Here is a 24,863-nt window from a genome sequence, read left to right as displayed (position 1 = left end):
GCTAAATTGATTTACATGATAGTGTGCAGCTTTACTATATACTTGGGAATTATTTTGTTACTTAAAAGAGGCTAAGATTGGGATACTGCAATTGTGTTTTACTTAAAGGCACACTAACCCAAGACCTTTCGTTTCTGTCAGCTTACTAGAGTGTTGACAAGCAGCGAGCAGGTGAACATGGCAACAGAGAGAATCCTCAATGAGAGTCAAGATTTGGCCACATCCATTGAGCTGCTGCTGAGAAACAGCAAAGGTAGTTTACTGGGGTCTCATCTAAGGATTCCTTACTTGTTTGGTAGGAAGAGTCTCAAACACTTTATTAAATGTGTGGACAAATGTCTATGTCTTGTTACACGGGACTTCTGGAGCCACGGGACTAGAATACTATTTTGTTTGAGGATGGAAAATATGTGGGCATAGTTTTCACTGAGAGTCTTCTCTTGAACCAAACACAATTCCTTTCTTATTTTTTTTTACAGTGTCTCACATTTTAATTCTGTAGTCCCATTTCAGGATGGTTGATAAGATGTCTCTCAGTTCTTTTGCTCAGAATAGGAGCTGACAGATTGGGGGTTTGGTTTGGTTCCAGAACTTATCCACCTATTACAATAATTTGTTTACTTCACAGTTGAATCTCATCTGGCTTTTAGTCTGCTATTCTTAGTTTTCTGGCTATAGACTCATATTCTTTTTGGATTAGTGTTAGGGCTTTATAAATCTAGAACAAAATGAGTAACAGGAAGCTGAAACATGTGTTATGTGAAAGCAGGAGTGGCCAAGGAGAGAGAGGGAAAATGAATGGTGAGAAAGGTGGGTGAATATAGTATAATATCCAATGTATTTATGTGAAAATTGAGCTTGAGGGGAGGACTGGTGTTAGAAGAGATGGCAGAGAATGATGGAAGGGGTAATATTGATCAAGATGCATTATATTCATAAACTGATATGTTGAATTGAAATCCCTTTGTACAAGTAATTAAGGATAACTTAAAAATTAATTAAGCATATAGAAGTCAATGACAATTAGACCTTTTAAGGCAAAAAGCAAGAAGCTATTAGAACAGAAAGTCTTTACTAAATAAAAAAGATTAGTATCACTGAGCACCAGGTGCTCTGGCCTACTATACTAACTATTCAATTGGCTGAGTTCCATAGGATGGATGTCTGAAGTTAGCCCATGCAGAAAGTTTGCAAGCCTCTATTTCCAAAAATCATCAAGAAGCTGGGCTAGAGGCATAACTGAAGTAGTAGAGCACCAACCAAACAAGGTGGAGCAAGTTTGCTAGTATCAAGTGTTGGTGGTTTATCTGTTCATTGAGAAACCTCTATGTCTTGTCTATGATGAGAAAATGCTGAGGTGAAGACTGAGTTTTCCTTCATAAACAATACGAAAAGGAGGTATTAAATAAACCAGCAATCCACAGTTCAGCAATGTTCCGTTAAGGGCTGTTCAAAGTTCACTGGGAAGCATGGCATGCTCTTGCTTGGCCAGGATAGGTCCTGGCCTAAAGTTGCAACCCAGCCTAGCTGAACAGAGCAGTCTTTACCCAAGAGTATTCTCTGTTCTTTCATTAAGTAATGTCAACCACGGAGAGAGAGTTAATACATGATTGGTGTATTTTCTTTATAGAAATCCTTGAAAAGGCAGCAACTTTAAACCAGACTATGGATGGAGATTTCCAGCCACCCAGTTCTATTCTTCAAAATCTGCAACAGAATATTTCATCTTTGCTGGAAGGGATTCGGAAAAGGAGTTTCACTCAGTTGCATGAAAATGTTACCCATGAACTCAAGTAAGTTCCAAACACACTTCACAACACCGCCAATGAGATGAGAATTGGGAGACAGAGGGAGAAGAGGGTATTTTATGAAGCATTTCAATGGACTTCTTTAAAGTTCATCTGGAATGGAATCACCAGAAAATTAATATTCACTGAAAGTATTTGCAAGATGGAATTTTATTCTGTGAAACTATAAACTTAATGTTGATCTCTTGTCAAACAGGCATTTTGATGACATACTTATAAGAGAAAGGAAAAGATATTTTGACTTCCTAAAGCTTATATTTATTCATGGCATTAATTATATCCTTTAAACAGTTAGAACTTACAAGATTTTATATGACTCACTTCCTAACTGGCTGCAGAAAGCCCTATCATAAAACCAGAATTGATAAATTTACAGAGAATCAGAGAACAGTTGTTTTGTTTCAATTTCCTGACAAATTATAGTGAAAGATCAGTTACTATCATTAATAAAGAATGTAGCTCTGACTGTCTCAGTTCAGATTCAATGAGATGTTATCTTTTGATTCTGTGACAAGGAGGTGGGGAAGAAAAGGATGGTAGGGGAAAAACAAAGGAGGAGATAACAATGCTCGATAGGAAATGGACTCATTACCTTGCTCATGTAACTGTAACCCCTCATACAGTATCTTTACAATAAAAAATATATATTAAAAAATCAGTGCCGGGCACCAGTGGCTCATGCCTGTAATCCTAGCTACTCAGGAGGCTGAGATCTGAGGATCATGGTTCAAAGCCAGCCCAGGCAGGAAAGTCGGTGAGACTCTTATTTCCAATAAACCACTCAGAAAACATTTCAGAAAATAAGTTTTGTGGCTCATTTACTTACTATTTGAACCATTTATATTTATCAGGGCTGCTGAAGACTTACTGTCACAAATTCAGAAAAATTTCCAGAAGCCACAGAAACATTTGGAAGTGTTAATGCAAACAGCCAGCCGCCTCCTTTCAAAGCACAGCAGTGAACTGCAGGCTGTGGATGAGCTTCTGAGGGAAGCAGAGACCAAGACCCAGGAGAGCAACCGCCTGCTGCACATCGTCAAGGCCAGCCTGGGAAAATTCAGTGTGAGTCTAACCAGCTGGCTCCGGCTCAGTAGGAATGGTAGTCACATACGCCATGTGGACAGTATCATTGTTAGCCTCCTATAAAGTGAGTTTTAGCATGTGGCTTTAGGACCTAAAACTTTGTGTGTGTGTGTGTGTGTGTGTGTGTGTGTGTGTGTGTGTGTGTGTGTGTGTGTGTGTGTGTGTGTGTGTGTGTGTGTGTGTGTGTGTGTGTGTGTGTGTGTGTGTGTGTGTGTGTGTGTGTGTGTGTGTGTGTGTGTGTGTGTGTGTGTGTGTGTGATGCCATTACTGGGACTTTGAATTCAGGACCTCAAAGTCTGGCTTGGCTTTTTTCACTCAAGGCTGGCACTCTGCCACTTGAGCTATAGCCCACTAAAGCCTTTTTGATAGTTAATTGGAGATAAGAGTTTCTTAGGTTTTTTTTCTGTTGGGACTGGCTTTAAACCATGACCCTCAGACCTCAGCCTCCTGAAGAGTTAGGATTATAGGCACAACCCATTAGTGCTCAGCTTTTTTAAATTTTATTTTATTTTTTATTTGAACTCAGAGCCCCATCCTCGCACTTACCTTGCTTGGCTGACACCTTGCCATTTTTGAACTATGTTTCCAGTTTGGCTTTTTGCTAGGTTATTTTGGAGATGGAGTCCCCTAGACTTTTATACCTGGTCTGATTTCACATCTCAATCCTCCACATCTAAGCTCCCTAAGTAGCTAAGCTGACGGGTGTACACCACTGGTGCCTGGCCGCTGATTTGCTTTTATGAAATACCAGTAAAAGGTGATTTTTTTGTTGCAGAATGAAAAGCTGCGTGTTCAAGAAGAGCAAAATGTGACCTCAGAATTGGTTGTCGAAGGAAGAGGGCTGGTGGATGCAGCCACTACACAGGCAGATACTGCACAAAATCTTCTAGCTGTAAGTTACAACTTTGTTTCCCACAAATTATCATGTACCTCACCTGTGCATATGCATGAACATTATTAAATAGATATGCATGTGTTTACATAATTGATTCCTCCATGTAGGAGCTGGAGCAGCACTGGAACGAGGTCCTCCTGTGGACTGCCAAAATCAGGCACCATGTAGACAATCTGGTCATGCAGATGTCAAAAAGGAAAGCAATTGACCTTGTGCACAGAGCTGAATATCATGCCACTGAGCTCCAAAGTCTAGCAGGTGCTCTGGACAGGTAAGGCCATAGGCTTTCAGGAATACAGGGGATGGTGGTCCATTGATCACAATAAGGATGACTAGTTTGATTATAGTGTTGAATAACTTTTATTCTTCTGTATAATATGAGGACTTCTATTTGATTTGCATCGCAAGTCAGATTTCTCCTGGGTGTACTTAAATAGTTTGCCTTTGGTGGAACTGAAGAGGAATGAAAAACAGTAGCATGGTACATACTAAGCTACCAGGCAGCTAAACACCTATCCGATGCGCAGTGCTTTGTTAGGTTCTGTGTGGGATGTACAAAGGATATAATTTCTCTATAAATCATGCCTTTTGGGAGATGAAGATTTGAGTGGAGGAGGTAGCAGCCCATACTCTACCGCTAAAGTTTCTAGTTAATTAAGTTAATAAGTTCCCTTAATTATTTCCTACTATCTGAAGGCTTACCATTGTAATCCAATTTTTTCCACTTATCTTCTTTTTTAAAAATAATATTTTATTGAGATTGAGTACACAAACTTCACAGTATTGTAGGCTAGTGGTACTTAGTTAAAGTCACAAATACATTTTATATATCCCCTGTTGTCACTGTACTTGATTTTGGTACCCTACCTCTTGCATATACATTTGTCTAATTTGGGGAGGGGAAAGGGAATAACAAAATGCTGAGAAGGACACAGAATGATCCATTGCAAGACAGTATGTTGGTTACAGGCTGGGGTCCACTTTTAGTTTTCTGCATGTAGCTGCCCAGTTTTACCAGTACCAATAGTTGAAGAGGCTATGTTTTTGCCACTGTATGTCTTTGGCTTCTTTGTCAAATATCAGCTGACTATAGGTATGTGATTTTATGTCTGGATCTTCTAATCTATTCCATTGGTCTTCGGGTCTGTGTTTGTACCAATACCAAGCTGTCTTTGTTATTATGACTCTATAGTAGAGCTTGAAATCTGGTATCATGATCCCTCCTGCATTGTTTCTTTTGCTTAGAATTGCTTTGGCTATTCTAGGTCTTTTGTTGTTCCATATGAATTTTTGGATTGTTTTCTCTATTTCGGTAAAGAATGTCATTGAGATTTTTTAATAGGAATTGCATTGAATTGTATATCATTTTTTTGCAGTATGGCCATTTTCACTATATTAATTCTGCCTATCCAAGAACATGGAAGGTCTTTCCATTTCCTGGTATCCTCTATGATTTCTTTCTTTAGGCTTTTATAGTTTTCATTAAATAGTTCCTTTACATCTTTGGTTAGGTTAATTCCTAGATATTTATTTAAGGTTATTGTGAATGGGGTTGTTTCCTTGATTTCCCTTTCTGCTTTTACATTGTTGATGTATGGAAAAGGTACTGATTTTTGTGGGCTAATTTTGTATCGTGCTACATTGCCAAAATGGTTTATAAGCTCTAGCACTTTGGGAGTGTTTTGGGGATTGTTAAGATATAATATCATGTCATCTGCAAATAGGGATAGTTTAATTTCTTTCTTCCCTATGCAGATCCCTTTAGTGTCCCTTTCTTGCCTTATTGCTCTGGCTAAGGATTCCAGAACTATATTGAAGAGGAGTGAAGAGAGTAAATATCCTTGCCTTGTATCTGATTTTAGGAGAATTGGTTGTAGTTTGTCCCCATTTACTATAATATTGGCTATTGGTCTGTCGTATATAGCTTTTATTGTTTTAAGGAATGTTCCTTCTATTTCTATTTTCTCCAGAGCATTTAACATGAATGAATATTGTATTTTATCAAAAACCTTTTCCACATCATTGGAGATAATCATGTGGTTCTTGACCTTGGATCTATTGATGTGATAGATTATATTTATTGATTTACATGTTAAACCATCCCTGCATCTCTGAAATGAAGCCTGCTTGATCATAATGTTTGATTTTTTTTATATGTTTCTGGATTCTGCTGGCTAAAATTTTATTGAGGAGCTTTGCTTCTGTGTTCATCAAAGTGACTGGTCTGTAGTTCTCTTCTTTTGTTGGCTCTTGCCTGGTTTGGGGATGAGTGTGATACTGGCTTCATAGAATGAGTTTGGGATTATTCCCTGTGTTTCTTTTTCTCGGAAGAGCTTGAGGAGTATGGGTATTAGTTCCTCTTTAAAGGTTTTTTAGAATTCCGTAGTGAATTCATCTGATCTTGGACTTTTCCTTGTTGGAAGACTTCTGCTTGCTTCCTCTATCTCATTGTAAGTTATTGGCTTATTTTTTATCGGTCGTGGGGCCTGAACTTGGCCTGGGCACTATCCTTCAGCTCTTCAGCTCAAGGCTAGCACTCTACCACTTGAGCCATAGAACCACTTCTGGACTTTTCTGCTTATGTGGTGCTGAGGATAGAACCCAAGGCTTCAAGCATGCAAAGCAAGCACTCTACCACTGAGCCACCTTCCCAGCCCCAGTTATTGGCTTATTTAATTGATTTATTTCTTCTTGGTTCAATTTGGGCAATTTGTATTTCTCTAAAAATGCATCCATTTCTGCTAGGTTTTCCTTCCTTAGTGAGTATAGATCCTGGAAATAGTTCTTTATACTTGTTTGGGTGTCTTGGATGTTTGTTGTAATTTTTCCTGTGGCATCCCTGATCATATTGATTTGGGTCTCCCCTCTTCTTTTTTTAGTTAATCTTGCCAGATGTCCTTCAATTTTATTTTAAAAAAACAGGTTTTTGTTATATTAATTTTATTTATAGTTTTCTTAGTTTCTATCTTGTTAATTTCAGCTCTTATTTTGTTATCTCATTTTGTTATCTCGCTCCATCTAGTAACTTTGGGTTCAATTTTTTTCTTGCTTTTCTAGCAGTTTTAGTTGCATCATAATATGATTTATTTGGTCTGTATTATTTTATTGATGTGTGCAATGACAGCAATAAATTTGTCCCTCAGGACTGCTTTTTCCATGTCCCACAGGTTTCTTTGTGATGTATATTCATTTTCATTGAATTGTATGGACTTTTTAATTTCTTCTTTAATTTCTTCTGTGACCCAGTAGTTGCTCAGAAGTGTGCTGTTCAATTTCCATGTATTTGAATTATTTCTATGGTATGCTTTATTATTGAGAACTAGCTTGATTCCACTAAAGTTGGATAGAATACAAGGGATTTTGTCAATCCTCTTATATTTGCTTAAGTTCTTTGTGTGAAATATGATATGAACTATTTTGGAGAAAGTTCCATGGGCTGCTAAGAAGAATGTGTATTGGGTTGTTGGGTGGAAAACTCTGTAGATGTCAATTAAGTCCATTTGAACTATGGCATCATTATTTTGTTTGTCTTTTTGTTTTTTCTTTTTAAGAAATTTATTTTTTTCATTTTTAGTACTTTTCTATTGTAAAAATACTATACAGAGGGGTTACAGTTTCATGAGCAAGGTCATGAGTACATTTCCTATCAAGCATTGTTACTTCCTCCTTTGATTTTCCCCCTATCCTCCCTTCCCTCCCACCTCTACAACTACACTCCTCCCTCCCACCCTCCCCACCTAAATTGTAAAGTTTATTTTCAACATAGTGTCTTGTACATCTCATTGTTACAATGGGTCAACCTGTATCCCTGTTTAAGCATTTTGTTTTTGCCCTTCCCCTCCCCAAGCTAGAGAAGTGTATATACAAGATACAGTGAAAACAGGGGTTATACTGTGGGGGAGGAACATAAAAAGAAACAAAAAAAAATCACATGGTAAATTATAAATACTTTAGGAACAATAGCAAGAAAATTAAAAAACCACTTTGTGTCCCTATCTTGGGGTTCATTTCACTTCACATCATCTTATCTGGCTATATGTACATAGCTTTTGTCCTTTTCTGCTTGTTCCAGACATATACTAGTTATTGCAAATAAGGGAAGCCATAGGACCTATGTTTCTTTGGGCCTGGCTTACTTCACTTAATATAAGTTTTTTCCAAGTCTTTCCATTTCCTAACAAATGGGGCAATGTCATTCTTTGATGGAGGCATAGAATTCCATTATATATCCCACATTTTTTCTTGATCCATTCATCTACTGAGGAGCATCTGCGATAAACACAGTTGTGCTGGTAGCCTTAGTATGGCCTTGTTTGTGATCATTTGGGTAAATACCCAAAAGTGGGATTGCTGGGTCATAGGGGAACTCTATGTAGTCTTTTGAGGAACCTCCACACTGCTTTCCAAAGTGGTTGAACAAGTTTACACTCTCACCAACAATGCAGTAGGGTTCCCTTCTGTCCCTACTGTTCCATCACCATCTTGGGTCCCCCCTCCACTTATCTTCTTGAAGGTTTGTTAAATCTGTCCTAGCCTTATTGAAAAGTGCCTTTCAACATGGTGGCCCACTTCATGCCAGCAGTTCCCAAGCTCCTCTGCATGTTGACTGACCTGAAGCACTTTATAAAATAAAATATTAATGCTTTGTTCTTTGGTCTTCTTCTGCAAAGTTTGCTTCTTAAATACACAAGGATGTGGCCTGAGCTTTGTGATTTAAAAATAAAAATTCTCCACCAGATGCCAGTGGTTCACTCTTGTAATCCTAGATACTCAGGAGGATGAAAGCTGAGGATCATAGTTCAAAGCCAGCCCAGGCAGGAAAATCTGCGAGACTCTTATCTCTAATTAATCACCAAAAAGCCTGGAAGTGGAGCTGGGTCTCAAGTGGTAGAGCACTAGGCTTGAGCAAAAGAAGCTTACGGACAGTGCCCAGGCCCTGAGTTCAAGCCTCACAACTGGCACACACAAATACATGAACGCACGCATACACATTCCCAAGTGATTGACTGTTGTGTAAATAAATTATGTACTAAGTTCAATCATATGCCAAATTGTATTATGAATACATACAATTCTATAGGATTAGGTGGTAGGAAATGGAATTAGGTACTCAGCTTCTCACTGTTTATCATTTCATGGTTTTCCAAAAGAGACATAGATATTCTGACTCTACATAGCTAGATAAATATCTTTATTACTGAGTATAAGGATAGTAAAAGCAATTTGGTATGATATGCAAAGTTAAGCAGCAGTATTATCTTTCCGTTATAAATCATTAGACTTTGCCAGTGAGATCATAAAAGACAATATCTGCCTTGTCTAGTCTGGGAATCCCCAGACTCAGTAACGTTGGAGAGAAAATGAGAGCTACTCAGCAGGCAAAGACGTGCTGCTTTTCAGATTCCATCTTCCAGATGGAAGTAGCTGGGTGAAATTGCACCATTACCAGCTCCTAAAGGATTTGCCAGTTGTCCAAATGAAGTTTTAATAACATTTCTGATAGAAATATTATTTGTTCCTTATGTAAAATCTCCAGGGAATGTCACAATTTGGAGTATAAGACTTGAGAGATGAGATATAGCACCTTTATGTGTTTCAAAGCTTTCTGAAAATCAACACGTGTGATGCAAGAGTCTCCCACCACTGAGACATGCAGTGGTGCCTTAGAAAGAGACAAAGATCAGGGAACACGGATTGTGGCAGGTGGAAGATGTTGCAATATTTGTCTAAGGGAAGCAGCACTTGTCCCTTTTTGATGTACACATTAAATACCAGTTCTGAGTGTTATCTTGGCGATGGTGTAGCTGGTGCTCCTCAGTCATTCATTTTGAATGTAGAGAGAAATTCATAGGATATTATTCCTTGTTCCTTTTCTAAGGAGAAAGACACTTAAGAGGCCATCGAGAACAGTGGACTCTTAAGCATTTTTATAAGTGAATCCAAAAGTTTGATTCTACTTCTTACTGATTCCTCTCCAAATATGCTGAATTTGATAGTGCCCTTGAAAACGTCAGAGATGTATCCCTGAATGCAACCAGTGCAGCCCATGTGTATTCCAACATTCAGAGTCTGCTGGAACAATCAGAGAAACTAGCCAAAGATGCACATAACACTGGGAATAAAACCAGCCAGGTAAGAAATGTCCAGGACTAAAACATGAACCTTTCTCTTCTGGGAACTACGGGAGATTGTTCTAGAAGATTACTGAGCACAGATTGCCTGGCTCAAATATATGTTTGCCCATATTCTTTTCTTGTGGAAGCTGTTTATGGCTTCATTTATCATATGAAATAGTTTAGGAAATAAGGTTTTGTTCACTGTGTTAGTTAGGTTAGATCCAAACTCCTGGACTTAAGTGATCCTTAGCATCCCAGTTATCTGGGACTGCACATCACTGTAGCCAGCTTGCTCTAATTTTTAAAAATCATAAATGCTACTTTTGGAAGATTAGACTTGTGTTAAAGAAATGAGGAGCTAGGTGCCATGTACCTGTCATTGAAGCTACTTGGGAAGCTAAGACCAGGAAGATTTCAGTTGGAGATCAGCCCAGGCAAAAAAAGTTCATGAGATTTCATCCTAACCAATAAAAAGTTGGGTGTGGTGGTAAGCAATTATAAGAAAGATAAATAGGAGGATCATGGTCCAGGCTATCCCAGACAAAAAGTGAGACCCTATTAAACAAATCATGAAAACATAAAAGATTTAGCACATGACTCAAGTGGTAGAGTACCTGCCTAGTGAGAATGAGGTCCTGAGTTCAAACCCACAAGGAAGAGAGAGGCTGAAAGATGAGAAAGATCTCACATCTTTTTGTGATTAAAAATAACATTGCTTCCTAATATCTGGTTGGGATTTTTTTTTAATGCCAGTCCTGGGGTTTGAATTCAGGGCCTGGATACTATTCCTGAGCTTCATTTACTCAAGAATAGTACTCTGCCCCTTGATCCATAGCTTCACCTCAGGTTTTTGATAGTTTGTTGGAGATAATAGTCTCACTCAGCCCCCTGAGTAGTTATGATTACAAACATGCATCAGTGGCACCTGGCTTTCTTGGGACTTTTTATCATCATCATCATCATCATCATCATCATCATCATCATCATCATCATCATCATCATCATCATTAGTTTGTGGTATAGATAAGAATAATGGCTGATTGTCCTCTTTATTCATTTAAAAATGCCTTTGTGGGAAATGAGTACGGTTGAAAGATTTCACTGGCATGAAATCCATGAAAAATAAAGGGGCAGTAAGAAAAAGTAATAGGGGCTTCATTTGTTTGAAACACATTATATGCATCCATGGAAGTAGCACAGTGAAACTCTCTTGGACAATTAATACAAGGTAGAAAAAATGTAACTAATAGAAAAAGATGCATTTGTTATTTTGCTTCTCTGCTTTGTGATTTGGTTGACTCTTGTGTTTAGAAGTGATGGATGCTGGTCTGACAGGGCCGCATGCTCCTTGAGGTCATGATGTAGATGCTGTTTTGTTTTCCAGGTTGCAGAATCTCTTGCTTCTCGCAGCAAAGCGGCTCTGCAGCGCAGTTCCAGGTTTCTAAAGGAAAGCAACAGCCTTAGTGGAAAACAGCAAGGTTAGTTTGCAGCGTAGATTGGGTCCATAGGTAGAGTGAGTGGAAGCAAAGCCCTGAGCACCCTTGAAGAATGTCCCTTTTGCTAAAGCAATTTGAAGCTTCACATATCTTTGTTGGGTTAATACATGGTTTTGAATTTCATACTCAGGACATCACTTGAACATGCTTACTCCTTGATCTTTAAACCTCCTTGATGAATGTCCTCTACTCTCAGTCGTTGCTTGAGCTTGGAGTTGTCTGTTCTTCCCTAGTATATGTGTTGGGTTATTTTCTGTTGCAGATGTATGCTTTTTTCTCGTGATTTCCCAGTTTTTTGAGGAAATATGTCTATTCCAAAGCGAGCACTATAATAGACTTGTGGTAGACTGGATCAAATCAACCCTGATGCATTAACTTTCCAGATGTAGTTTAGTATGTCTTGGCTATGTAAGAAATACTCAATGAGTATGACACAAAAGGGCAGTAAAATCTGTCATGCAAAATGACTACATAGGTCACAACATTTCATAGAATACGGTGTGCCATGTGGTACACATGGGAAGAAAAGTGTCAAGACTTCTCTTATAGAAGAAAATGGTGGGCCATGCACAGAGTTCATTTCTTTTTCCCATAGCTATCAGAGCTAAAGGCCTGGATGCATCCTTTGTTGTTGTTGTTGTTTCTCTGTGAATGACAATATAGCATTAATGCTGCCAGTTGGATGATACTCAGTCATCATAATTGATGCTTTAGCATTAAGGCTGGTAGATTCTGGCTTCAATTTACACATGGTATGTCATAGTCCATCAAATTATAAAATTCCTGGCAATCAGAATGTCATGTTTTACATATGCATTCGAAATCCAAATGTGGTTTCGTTGTGTTATGAACAAAACTTTGAAAAGTAAGTGTTTTGGTCAGAGATGGTTAAATTTGAAGGAAGTTGAGTCTCCAATTGAATGATCTCTGGGGAAGAGAAAGGGTAGAGGATTGAACTGGGAAGCAGGGGGAGGGGCGTGAGGAGGTATCCCATGAAACACCTATATTCAGGGTTTGAGAACCTCCAGGAGAAAGGTGGCCAAGATTCAGGTGTGAATGGCTTGCAGATTAGGGACTCTGGTTGAGACTGAGGGATTAAAGCAGTTCTTTGCCTTGAGCTCTAATAAATACAGTCCTTGGACTTGAAATTCAAGAGTACTAGTGAAGAAAGTATGAAGCAAAAAGCACAACAGGACAAACCAAGGTGAAAATAGACTTTGAATTCATATAACAAATAGTGCTAAGTCTGGCTAGGAAAACTTTGACTATTGGGATATCTATAGAAAGCTCTTGAACAATTTGGGCGGGAGTGGGGGGGGTTGGAGGAGTGTGGTTAAGGAGGTGGGAGGAAAGGGATGGTAGGGGAAAAACAAAGGAGGAGGCAACAATGCTTGATAAGAAATGTACTCATTACCTTGCTCATGTAACTGCAACCCCTCTGTACAGTATTTTACAATAAAAACCTTATTAAAAAAAAAGAAAGCTCTTGATTCTGTAAATGGATCAAGCATGGTACAGAAAGCTGTTGCCTAGGCAACATTTTGGCAGGCTAACCTAAGAGCAAACATTTTTTTTACTTTCATTTAAACAGGTGTTACATTGGGGCTGAGTGAAATGAAAAATATGACAAACCGATTTCAAGAGACTGCAGATAAAATTGCCAGGCAGACCAATGCATCTCTCTTGATACTTAGAGCAATTCCTGAAGGTACGTAGAGAAGAGTTTCTGAATTCCATTACTGTCTTCTCTTGAAGAAGCCCTGCTTGGAGTCTGGTAAACATACCTAGGTAAAAAATGAGCTGTCATTGATCAGGTCTTTACTTTCAAAGGAAAGTGACTTGAAGGTAGAAATCCCTGGTGTTATTAACATCACTTCAGAACACTTTTACTTCCTCTTGACCATTGACTTAAATTCCAGAATGTTCTTTTCCATTCATAGAATGATGTAGACAGAAAATGTGTTCAATGGAGATGATAAGGAAGTAATAGAAAAGGAGCCAAATAGAAAAGTGTAGATTATTGTCGTGTAAAGGTCAGCTATTACTACATAAGGATAATTACCATATACAGTAGGCTAGATAATTACCATATAATGCTAGATAATTACCACATAAGGCTAGATAATTAAGGATAAACTAAATAAGGATAGATTATTACCATATTGGCTGCTGAGAATATAGTCATCAGCCATTTCTTTTGAGATCATATTATATATTGAAATTGTAGTTCAGAGAATTGTTATACAATGATTTGTTTTCTCCCTTTTTGGGGGGAGTATAGCTAATGATATGCAGCCTTCATTTTTGCCATTTTGTGTTCAACTGTCAAGATAGTTTTTATGTCCAATGACATTTGTTGTAGTTTTGAATTTTCTCAGAGGGTCTTCATCAGGTGTGTGGTTTTATGTACATTTTTTTTAGACATGAGAGACAAAAGAAGCAAAACAGAAGAGTTGGCCTCATCTGCCAACCACAGTGCAGGGACAACATTACAGGAAGTGCTGAAACTGAGCCGGAAGCTGTTTGCCACCTCCACTGACCTGTCCAGAGTGAACCTGACATTACAAGAGACAAAGGAACTCCTGCAGGACTCCTCCATGACAAGTATGCAGTGGTCCTCATCTGCATTTTGCAGATGGGGAGCTAGCTGGGTGAAAGTGGTATCTTAATCACAAACAAGAAAGCTAAAAACTGAACATTAGGCTAACACCTAGACTAATATTTATAAAGAAAGAGAGAGGCCTTAGGGTACAGGCTGCCAAGGTATTTGTCATACAATTCCAAAATTTCAAGGGTTGACTGTTAGAATGTCTTATTTGATCCAGTGTACTAGTAAATAAGTGATTCCTGTATCTTTTTGTTTCTCAATTTTCTCACCACCCCTTTTCTTCCTGTCTTTGTTAGCTCTGCTAGCTGGAAGGAAAGTTAAAGACATGGAAACACAAGCCAACCTTCTGTGGAATCGGTTAAAGCCTTTGAAGACTTTAGAAGAGAACCTGAGCAGAAACCTATCAGAAATTAAATTGCTAATCAGCCAGGCCCGGAAACAGGCAGCTTCAGTGAGTAGGGGTTCATGGCTGAGTGTACCCACATTCTATAGTCAGGCTTCTCTATGACCAAGGACATAGAAAATTCCCAGAGAATTCCTATGGGTGGCCTGTTAGTGGCCATGGCTGGTAACCTGGGTTCTCCTACAAATTTTCTAGGCCAACATTTGAAGAATCCCTGCTTCCTTTTAGCCGTGTGTGTGTGTGTGTGTGTGTGTGTGTGTGTGTGTGTGTGTGTGTGTGTGTGTGTGTGTGTGTGTGTGTGTGTGTGTGTGTGTGTGTGTGTGTGTGTGTGTGTGTGTGTGTGTGTGTGTGTGTGTGTGTGTGTGTGTGTGTGTGTGTGTGTGTGTGGTGTGCTGGTACTGTCACTTGAACTCAGAGACTGGCCTTTAAGCTTTTTCACTCAAGACCAGTACTCTACCTCTTGAGCTACAGCTCCACCTGGCTTTTTGCTAGTTAATTGGAAATAAGAGTCTCAGAATTTCCTGCCCTGGCTGGTTTTGAGCCTTGATCCTCAGATCTCCACCTCCTAAGTGGCTAGGATTATAGGCATGTACCACTAGTGCTCAGCTGTGTTGGAATATTTAAAGCCAATGCATAGCCTCTTTTCCTGCTCTTACTTAACATGTTTCAAAAGACTGTTGGTAGAAAGCTTGCCGTATGTTTATGGAAGCTTTAATTAGAGCATAACTTTGTATTAGCACAGCTGGTATATAAGTCCAAGTGCTTGTTAATATCACTGTTTCACAGGCTGCATATGGTTCTATTAAGTCCAATTACTATGTCAATACATACTGACTAAGTATATCACCTCAGCAGTTACTTGATAAATGAGCACCCAATATCCTCTGTGGGTCAGATGAAAAATGCCAAGGTGATAGGGTTCTTATCTTTAAGAAAGTAAATCTCCTGTGATCAAGGCAGCTTCTCAGATGAAATATCTTATTAAAATTTCATTTCACTGATGTTCTCATACCTAGAAACTTTACCAAATTAAAGTCCTTTTCATTGCAGTCTGACTTCTCATTTTTTGAAGTCCAAAGGGAATTTGACTCCCAGTGACAATTAGAATAGCTCCTCTGACCTGCTAGAGAGCCTCCGCTGCATGTCACTAAGTGATGGGGACACTTTGTTTTCCTTCTCAGATCAAAGTTGCGGTGGCTGCAGATCGAGACTGTATCCGGGCCTACCAGCCTCAGATTTCTTCTACCAACTATAACAACTTGACCCTGAATGTTAAGACGCAGGAACCTGACAATCTTCTCTTCTACCTTGGCAGCAGCAGTGGTGTAAGTGAGGATGACAAGGATTGTTTATGAATAGGGGTTACTCCTTGGCTTTTTGATAGTTAAGGCTGGCACTCTACCATTTTGGCCACAGCTCTAGATGTAGAGCTGTAGATTTTCTAAGAGTCTCACAGACTTTCCTGTCTGGGCCTCCTTTGAACTGTGATCCTCAGATCTCAGCCTCCAAAGAGAGGGAGGTGGGAGGAGGAAAGGCAAGGCAAGGCATTTTCTGGAATAGAGAAAATGCTGTGCAGACTCATTCTTTCAAGTGTTTTGTTGGTTGTGTAAATAGCAGAGTATAAACTCATCTCCACTCACTCCTTTCCTCAGTCTGACTTCTTGGCAGTGGAGATGCGGCGGGGGAAAGTAGCCTTCCTCTGGGATCTGGGTTCTGGATCCACAAGGTTGGAATTCCCAGATGTCCTCATCGATGACGACAAGTGGTACAGCATCCACATAACCAGGTAGAGGAGAAAGGTCCTCCAGAATGTCTCTCGGTCTCTGTTTCTCCCCTTGTCTCTGTCAGTTTCTCTCTCTCCCCCCTCCTCCCTCTTTCTCTTCTCTGATTCATTCGCTTTCTTTCTCATATTTAAATTGTATCTCTTTGAAGTGCAGATAACATCATGAAGTGAGATGGCTTTGAAATTTCTGGAAAGTTGCATTAGAAAGAATACTTGGTTTAGAATAAGACTAACACTATTTTTCTTACTACTGAAAAAATAAACCTTGTTACTGACCTCAAGATCAAAATAGTAACATTTAAAGCTCAGATTATTTTTGCAAAGTTCTTTTGAGATAGTCTAATTGACAATCTGGTCAGTGTTGACTCCTCTTCTGAAGAGGAGTCAAAGTGTCCTGGGAGAAGCTCTGAGGGCCCACAGGGGGCAGGGAGAGGAGAAAGGATGAGAATGCAAGGGCAGGTCTTAAAGTACAGACAAAAAGCCAGATTCTTGCTTTTAAAGCCCTTCCCCAGACATAACTCTCTTCAGCAACTTTAGGTCTTACTGCTTTCCACTTACAGTTGTTGTTGATAGTATATTGTTGGGAATTTTTTGTCCTTATTATCTACAACAGTGGTGTGACATTGAAGGTAGTAGATGGTCTTTAGATCAAGTATTTTGCCAAGAACTGCTCTCTAAGATTTTTAAGGAGTAAACTGGAGGTGTGGTGGACAAGGTTGGAAGCAAGGAGACCAGGCAGGGGATGCAAGGAGAATTGGGCTATGTATAAGGAGCTCTGTGTGTGTGTGTGTGTGTGTGTGTGTGTGTGTGTGTGTGTGTGTGTGTGTGTGTGTATAGACATACAATGCTGACAATCCCTTTTGCAATTCTTTGTGATGGATGTCAGGTTTGGAAACCTTGGATCACTGAGTGTAAAGGAAATGAGCTCAACTCAAAACCCACCAATGAAAACCAGCAAATCCCCGGGGACGGCTAATGTTCTAGACATAAATAATTCAACGCGGATGTTTGTTGGAGGACTCGGAGGGCAAATCAAGGTAGCATTGAGAAAGCTCATCTAAGAAGGACAGATAGGCTGATTTTACATGAATGTAAAATAATATGCTGACATTATCTGATTCTTCTAGCCCGATGAATAATTTTCTGAATTTTGTTTTGTTTGTTTTATTTTTGCTTTGCATCATGACAGCACACCTGAAGAGCTGGGCTGGCTTTGTAGAGAAAGGAATCCAGTATAATCACTGGTAAAATGGATAAGGAGCAAAAGAGGATTTTGCTATTTGTGCTTCCTTTCCAGTGATGAAGTAGAAATTTCAGTATTCTATATTTCTGTGAAGTTCTTTTATCCCTGTCCTAAGTTTAATAGTAGAAATACTACTTCATATTTTCAAGAGTGCATCATAATTTTTATAGTAGTGATTTTTAATATATTTATATTATTGTAAAGATACTATACAGAGGTGTTACAGTTACATGAGTAAGGTAATGAACATATGTCCTATTGAGCATTGTTACCCCCTCCTTTGTTTTTCCTCCCCTCCCCACCTCCTCCCTCCTCCCTTCCCCCGAAGTTGAAAAGTTTGTTTTCAACACAGTGTCTTGTACATCTTGTTACAATGGGTCAACCTGTATCCTTGTTTCAGCATTTTGTTATTTCCCTTTCCCTTCCCAATTTAGAAAAATGTATATGCAAGATGCAGGGTATTAGAATCAAATACAGTGAAAACAGGGGTTATACCATGGGGAAAAAACATACAAAAGAAACAAAAAAATCACATAGTGCATTATAAGTACATTAAAAATGATAGCAAGAAAGATAAAACCTTGTGTCCCTATCTTGGGGTTCATTTCACACTTAGCATTATCTTATATGGTCATATTGCATAGATTTTGACTTTTTCTACTTGTCTGATAAGATCTTCACTAGCCATACAACAGACAAGGGCCTCATATCTAAAATATACTTAAAACTCAAAAATTTAGCTCCCCCAACAACAAATCCTCAAAGAAACAACCACCCCATTAAGTTGGCTAAAGACTGAAGAGGAAATAAGAATGGCCAATAGACACATGAAGAAATTCTCTAGCCATAAAAGAAATGCAAATCAAAACAGCAGTGAGATACCACCTCACCCCAATTAGAATGGCTATAACCAAGAAGTCTAATAAAAAAGATGCTGGAGGGGATGTGGCCAAAAGGGAACCCACATTGTTGGTGGGAATGTAAGCTTGTTCAACCACTTTGAAAAGCAGTATGGAGGTTCCTCAAAAGACTCTACATAGAGCCTCCCCTATGACCCAGCAATCCCACTTTTGGGCATTTACCCAAATGATCACAAACAAGACCATACTAAAGCTACCAGAACAACTGTATTTATCTCAGATTATTCACCATAGCTAAGATATGGAACCAACCCAGATGCCCCTCAGTAGATGAAGGGATCAAGAAAATGTGGTATATATACACAATGGGATTCTATGCCTCCATCAGAAAGAAGACATTGTCCCATTTGTTAGGAAATAGAAAGGCTTGGAAAAAAATTATATTAAGTGAAGTAAACCGAGCCTAAAGAAACATAGGTCCCATGGTTTACCTTATTTGCATCATAATTATTATTAGTTGTAGTTTTATTTTTTGTTGGTTGTGGAGGCTGAACTCTTGGCTTGGGCACTGTCCCTCAGCTCTTCAGCTCTAGGCTAGCACTCTAGCCACAGCGCCACTTCCAGCTTTTTCTGTTTATGTGGTATTAAGGAATGGAACCCAGAGCCTCCTGCATACGAGGCAAGCACTCTACCACTGAGCCACCCTCCCAGCCCCTGCATCATAATTTTTATATCAGTGATCCTCTTGCCAGATAAGCTGGAGTGCCTTGAACTGGGTTCAGCACTTCAGTGCAAGAAGGTCTCATTTCCAGCTGGGCTCTGTAACTGACTACCTGCAAACCCTAATACCAGATAGAACCTTCCAGATCCTGTGCAGGATCCTCATGCAAGGGCATCACTTCCTAAGGAGAAGAAAATCTAGTCTTTGCAACCTGGCTGTTTTTCTGATGTGGTTTTCTTAGAATTTGGATGTGCTTAATGTGAGTTCCCAAAGCGAAGTATTGTGCACATAGAGAGTTTATTCCCCCATGCCATGCCCTCATGGCTTATGTCTATTTGTTTGCTTGTATTAGAAATCTTCTGCTGTGAAGGTCACTCATTTTAAAGGCTGCATGGGAGAGGCCTTCCTGAATGGCAAGTCCATCGGCCTGTGGAATTACATCGAAAGAGAGGGAACGTGTCATGGCTGCTTCGGAAGGTAATATGTCTCCATGATTTGACAAATAATTCTGTTAACATAAACATCTGAGAGCTTGTAAGGAATTTACATGCGTGTCAAGAATGCATCATTTACATTATTGGTCACCTTATTACAAAGGAAATGATAGAGATTATTTACTAATAGCAGTTCAGGTGTTTTGTTGGTAGCGATCTTTTGTTGTTGTTTTTACAGGGGCTTGGATTTGAACTCAGGCCTCCAGCTTGCTAGACAGACACTCTACTACTTGAACTGTACTTCCAGCCCTTTTACTTAGGTTATTTTTATTTTAAGTTCTCACTTAACAGCCTAGACTGAGATACTCGTATTTGTACTTACTACCATAGCTGGGATGACAGGCTCCAGCCACCACATTCAGCTTTTGGTTGAGATGGCTTCTTAAAACCTTTTGGCCCAGACTGGCCTTGAATAGAAGTCCTCTCAATTTCTGCCTCTTAATGAGAAGAGATCATCTTGATGAAAGTTTTTAGTTAGCACTACATAATGTGCCAGCCATGCCTACCCCATTCCAATGCCTGAAGAAGAGGTTTCAGTTGTGACATTTCCTGAGCTTACTTGACCCCCCAGCACTTTTAACATGGTGCATTGGGAGTTGCTTAGGTTTCCTGGGACATACTTAGCAAATGCTGATAGATACTAACTGAACCCTTTAGTCTATGTCGGTAAATTTGCTGAATAGCCTTGATTTGGAGTAGTCCCAGCCCCTCCTAGACTGAACCTTAGTTTAGAGAGTTAATAAGCTCATCCACACACAATCCATTTCAGCAGATGTAGGATGGAACTGTATGTGATTCGCTATTATTTGATCATTGGCTGAGTCCAATGGTATTCCTCAGGTTTAAATTATGTATCACTGTTTAACTTTGATTTTTGTTACCAAGGAAACTCATTGAAAATTTTTTCTCCTTCCTAGAATGTTACTAGACTTACTTACATGGTGTTCACATGTTTATAAATATCTCTTACTAAATTGTAAAGGCTATTGTAAACCAGGATCTGGTGTTTCATGCCTATAATCATAATACTTACGATGCTGAGATCAGAAGATGGCAGTTTGAAGCCAGTCCAGTCAGGGAAATCCATGAAACTCTTATCTCCACTTAACTATGCAAAAGCCAGACATGGAGGTGTGGCTCCAATGGTAGAGCACCAGACTTGAGTGAAAAGCTAAGGGACAGCACATAGTTTAAGCCCTAGTATCAGCATACACCACACAAAACAGATATTGCAGAATTCATCACAAGTTCCAACAGTTCTCACTGAAATAAACATTGTGAAAATCTCTTATTTAATGGCAGGCATAGACTGTATGTTAGCTAAGAGTGGCTACCAGGCACAGGGACCTTTGGTAGAAGTTGTGTATTCTGGCCCCTCTGCTGCGTACTGGCAATGTCAGCATGAACCCCACAAGTTCTTCTCCTCAGATATCCCATGGTCTTGGGAAAATGCCTACAGAGAGAAACATACATACGGGCACAAGTGCGCGCGTGCGCGCACACACACAGACACACACACACCCATTTACACACACACAGTACACTGTGCTGTGGCCAGGGGTTGACATGGGAAATGCAGCATCCCAGGCCTGAGCACAGACAGCCAACACCTCACATGTCCCAGTAACAGCCATGTGACTTGCTGACAAAGACTGAAGGACTGTCTCTATCTGCCATCTATGCACTCCAGGACATGACAGACAGCCTCACATACAGCATGCTGGTTTCTGAGGATGACAGAGATTGTATATATATGTATATACATTATATACATATAAAATATTAAGTATATATTTTAAAATATATTTATATACTATTATAAATATAATTATTTATATTTTATTTATATATTTATAAATATTTATTGTGTATTATACTATATGTTATAAAATATATTTTTAAAAATACATTTATTTATATATAAATATGTATTATGTAAGTATATATAATATATTTTTCCCTTCTAGTACAAGGGCACAATGATATGGGTCCTTGTCAATTAGCTTAAACCAGTGAAAAGGGATAAATGTCAATATAAAACTTTAAAAAATCTGAAAGCCCTGGAAGTAAGAGTGGAGTTACAGTAAAGGAAATTTAAAAAGTACTGAGGAGACTGAAGCAGGAGGATCTTGTGCTTTGTCTCAAGCAACTACAACAAAAGAAATTAAAACAAGAAAATAAACGTACATCCACTTTTGTCATAAGTAGGAATATTCATAGTGGTTATGCTCCTGTGAAAAACAATGCCATTCTGTTTTGTGAATTTCACTTACCTGAACTTTCTCTTCTTTATGAAACAACTGGACATTTGCTCTGCTTAAGCTCATAGCAAGTAGATTTTGAAATATAGGCAGAGTGTTTCTTATTTGATTTTGCTATTTTGGGGATTTGGGAATATTTGTATATATGTGATGATATATAGTGCGATGGGATCTGAATCAAAACACAAAAGTCATACATTCATTATATACATAGCTAGAAACAAGGTTTCTTACAATTTTGTGCATGAGACAGTTTCATGCTGTCCAATTTTTCATTCATAACACCATGTCTGCACTCAAAAGTTTCAGATTTGGCAGTGTTTGGAATTCCACATTTTCAGATCAAAGATGGTGACCCTGTTTTATGCTTGAATATTGAATGATGGGAATAATGGGTTGTGATCTGGTGAGGAAAAACTCAGCAAGCACAGGTGGCCTTCTGTGTCCTCCTGAGGGGGGCGCTGTTTCATGCTCCCTGCTCTGCAGTTCCCAGAATGAAGATGGCTCCTTCCACTTTGATGGGAATGGATATTCTGTCGTGGAGAAGACGCTCCGCACCACTGTGACCCAGATAGTCATGCTCTTTAGTACCTTCTCACCCAATGGACTCCTTCTTTACCTGGCTTCCAATGGCACCGTAAGAGTCTTTATGGGCATTTGGATTGTTGCCAAGTTATTTATATTTGATGTGGATTTGCTAATATGTATGTATTTGTGGGATAGAATTTCTATGAGCACACATACTATTGTACACATATATGCTGTATAATACTGTGCAATGTCCCCACTTAAAATCAGAGATTTGTTATACTAATACAAATTCATGAAGACCCTTTGGAAAATACAGACCAGAAGAAATGTAGCAATATTCTGGTGGGGCATAGCTTTAATCCTAGCTACTCACAAGGCTGAGATCTGGAAGATCATGATAGAAGGCCAGCTCACACAAAAAAGTTCATCAGTCTCTATATTCAGAATAACTAGTAAAATACAGAGCTGAAGGCATGGCTCAAGTAGGAGAGCAAGTATAAGGTCTTGAGTTCAAACTCTAGAACCACCAAAAAAAAAAAAAACAGTTTAGAAATACGGCATCTAGTCACTGTAGGATCAAAGTCTTGCTGCTAATTTTAGTTTAAGTAATATCTCTCGTTCTTTATTTACTGTGACCATAGTAATTCTCTTTGTAGCTCATATGCTGGCCATTTCTTTTTCCTTCTTTGTTTTTTCCTTTCTTTTGGGGTGATACTGGAGTTTGAACTCAGGGCCTCATTGTAGGCAGGTGCTTTACCACCAGACCCACATCCTCATCCCTTTTTTGCTTTAGTTATTTTTTAATAAACTTTGTTTTTATTCAAACTGAGCAGGAAGTAATCCTACTTCCTGAATACATGGGATTACAGGCATGCACCATTATGCCTTGTTTGGTTTGTAGACAAGATGTTGCTAACTTTTTTGCCCAAGTTTACCTTGAATCACAATCCTGTCATCTCTACTTCCCACTTAGCTGGGATTACAAGAATGTGCCAATTCACAAGGCCTGCGCTGGTCATTTATATGTCTTCAGGATTTACTTCTGGGACTGGGCCATTTGTCACTCTAATAGAAAATAAACACAAAAAACAGAAAACCAATAACAGATTTCAGTTCTCTCACTGAATTGGCGATTTTGGTAACTGTGAATGGCAGTTCATTTGTATCTGGGTAGACTTCTAGACAGCCATCAGAGACAGTTTTAGTTTTGTAGAACAGATCTCTATCTATGGAGGCAGTCTCAGTTTTTTCTAGTTTGAATTTAGAAGGCTTCTGTCATCCCTGACTGGAAAGGGGAAGGGCATCTCAGGATAAAGACATCACAGTGAGCAACTCTGTTCTCTTCCTTACAGAAAGACTTCTTGTCCATCGAGCTGGTCCATGGCAGAGTTAAAGTTATGGTTGACCTGGGTTCAGGACCTCTCACTCTCATTACAGACAGACGGTATAACAATGGAACCTGGTACAGAATTGCCTTCCAGAGAAACCGAAAGCAAGGTAGGTATACAGATGGTCTTTCCTGCTATTGATGACTTTCCTAATAGACATCTTTTCAAAATCTATAGTCCTCTTATTTATTTTCCTGGATGTTACTGGATGATTCTAATATTTCAGTTGGCCACAGCCACACCTCTTTTTTTTTTTTTTTTTGGTGGTGGTACTGGAATTACAACTTAGAATCTTGTGTTTGCTAGGCAGATTCTTAGCTATACCTCTAGCCCTGTTTTGTGCTGGGTTACTTTTGTGATGGGGTGTCTTCCTGTATGGGCATACCTGAACTTCAGTCAACTTATTTTTAGGCTTCTCATCATTTCTGAGATGACAGGTCCCATTCAGTTTCCCTTTTGAGATAGGCATTTCTCACAGGCATTTCTACCTAGGCTGGCCTGAAAATGTGATTCTCCTTATCTCATCTCCTACATACTGGGATTACAGCCACCAGTGCCCCATTTCACTATATTCTTTTTTGTTGTGGTAGAGGTGGTTATGGGGCTTGAATTCAGGGCCTAGGTCCTGTCCCTGAGCTTCTTTGTGCTCATTAGTGCTCTACCACTTGAATCACAGTGCCACTTCCAGTTTTTGAGATAAGAGTCTCACAGGGACTTTTCTACTTGGGCTGGCTTTGAACTATGATCCTTAGATCTCAGCCTCCCGAGTATCTAGGATTACAAGCATGAGCCACCAGTGCCTGGGCACAACTACATTCTTGAATGATATTCTAACTAAATGTAACCATTGTCTTTAGAATATAAGGCAAGAAGTCTCACATTTTGCTGGAGGAAAATTACAGTTCTTTTTGACTATGCTTTCATTCTTTTATAACAAATGCTGAATTGGAAATCAAAAATCACAACCATTTTATTTTCTTTCACACACTTACTGATGTTATATAGCAATGTGCATTCTGTATTTATTGTCTTTGGTCACTTGTCCTTTAATAGTGAAGAACCTTGGGTAGGGAAATGTGTGGTTTTAAGTGGTATCTTTTTAATGTAAATTAACCTTGTTGGCAGAAGTTTGTGTTTACTTAAATATAGAAAGACTTAGCTAGGCATCTGTGG

General features: G+C 39.1%; 1 protein-coding gene across 1 annotated transcript in view; it reads left to right on the top strand.

The window, feature by feature from the left end:
* Lama1 (laminin subunit alpha 1) overlaps positions 1-24,863 on the top strand; it is a 155,697-nt gene that overhangs the window by 113,342 nt on the left and 17,492 nt on the right. Inside the window, exons 35-50 of the mRNA XM_070028852.1 lie at positions 142-253; positions 1,631-1,793; positions 2,660-2,870; positions 3,667-3,783; positions 3,894-4,057; positions 9,783-9,918; positions 11,287-11,380; positions 12,990-13,106; positions 13,820-14,002; positions 14,303-14,457; positions 15,591-15,734; positions 16,062-16,195; positions 17,079-17,229; positions 19,369-19,493; positions 22,258-22,408; positions 23,655-23,799. Coding sequence (XP_069884953.1) covers positions 142-253; positions 1,631-1,793; positions 2,660-2,870; positions 3,667-3,783; positions 3,894-4,057; positions 9,783-9,918; positions 11,287-11,380; positions 12,990-13,106; positions 13,820-14,002; positions 14,303-14,457; positions 15,591-15,734; positions 16,062-16,195; positions 17,079-17,229; positions 19,369-19,493; positions 22,258-22,408; positions 23,655-23,799 — 2,302 coding nt within the window. The remainder of the gene's footprint in view (positions 1-141; positions 254-1,630; positions 1,794-2,659; positions 2,871-3,666; positions 3,784-3,893; positions 4,058-9,782; positions 9,919-11,286; positions 11,381-12,989; positions 13,107-13,819; positions 14,003-14,302; positions 14,458-15,590; positions 15,735-16,061; positions 16,196-17,078; positions 17,230-19,368; positions 19,494-22,257; positions 22,409-23,654; positions 23,800-24,863) is intronic.

Source organism: Dipodomys merriami, unplaced genomic scaffold, assembly GCF_024711535.1.
Source record: "Dipodomys merriami isolate MVZ:Mamm:240054 unplaced genomic scaffold, mDipMer1.0.p SCAF_2, whole genome shotgun sequence".
In the NCBI taxonomy this organism is placed as follows: domain Eukaryota; kingdom Metazoa; phylum Chordata; class Mammalia; order Rodentia; family Heteromyidae; genus Dipodomys; species Dipodomys merriami.
The sequence above is the reverse complement of the archived record's forward strand: the minus strand, read 5'-3'. Positions and strand labels throughout refer to the sequence as shown.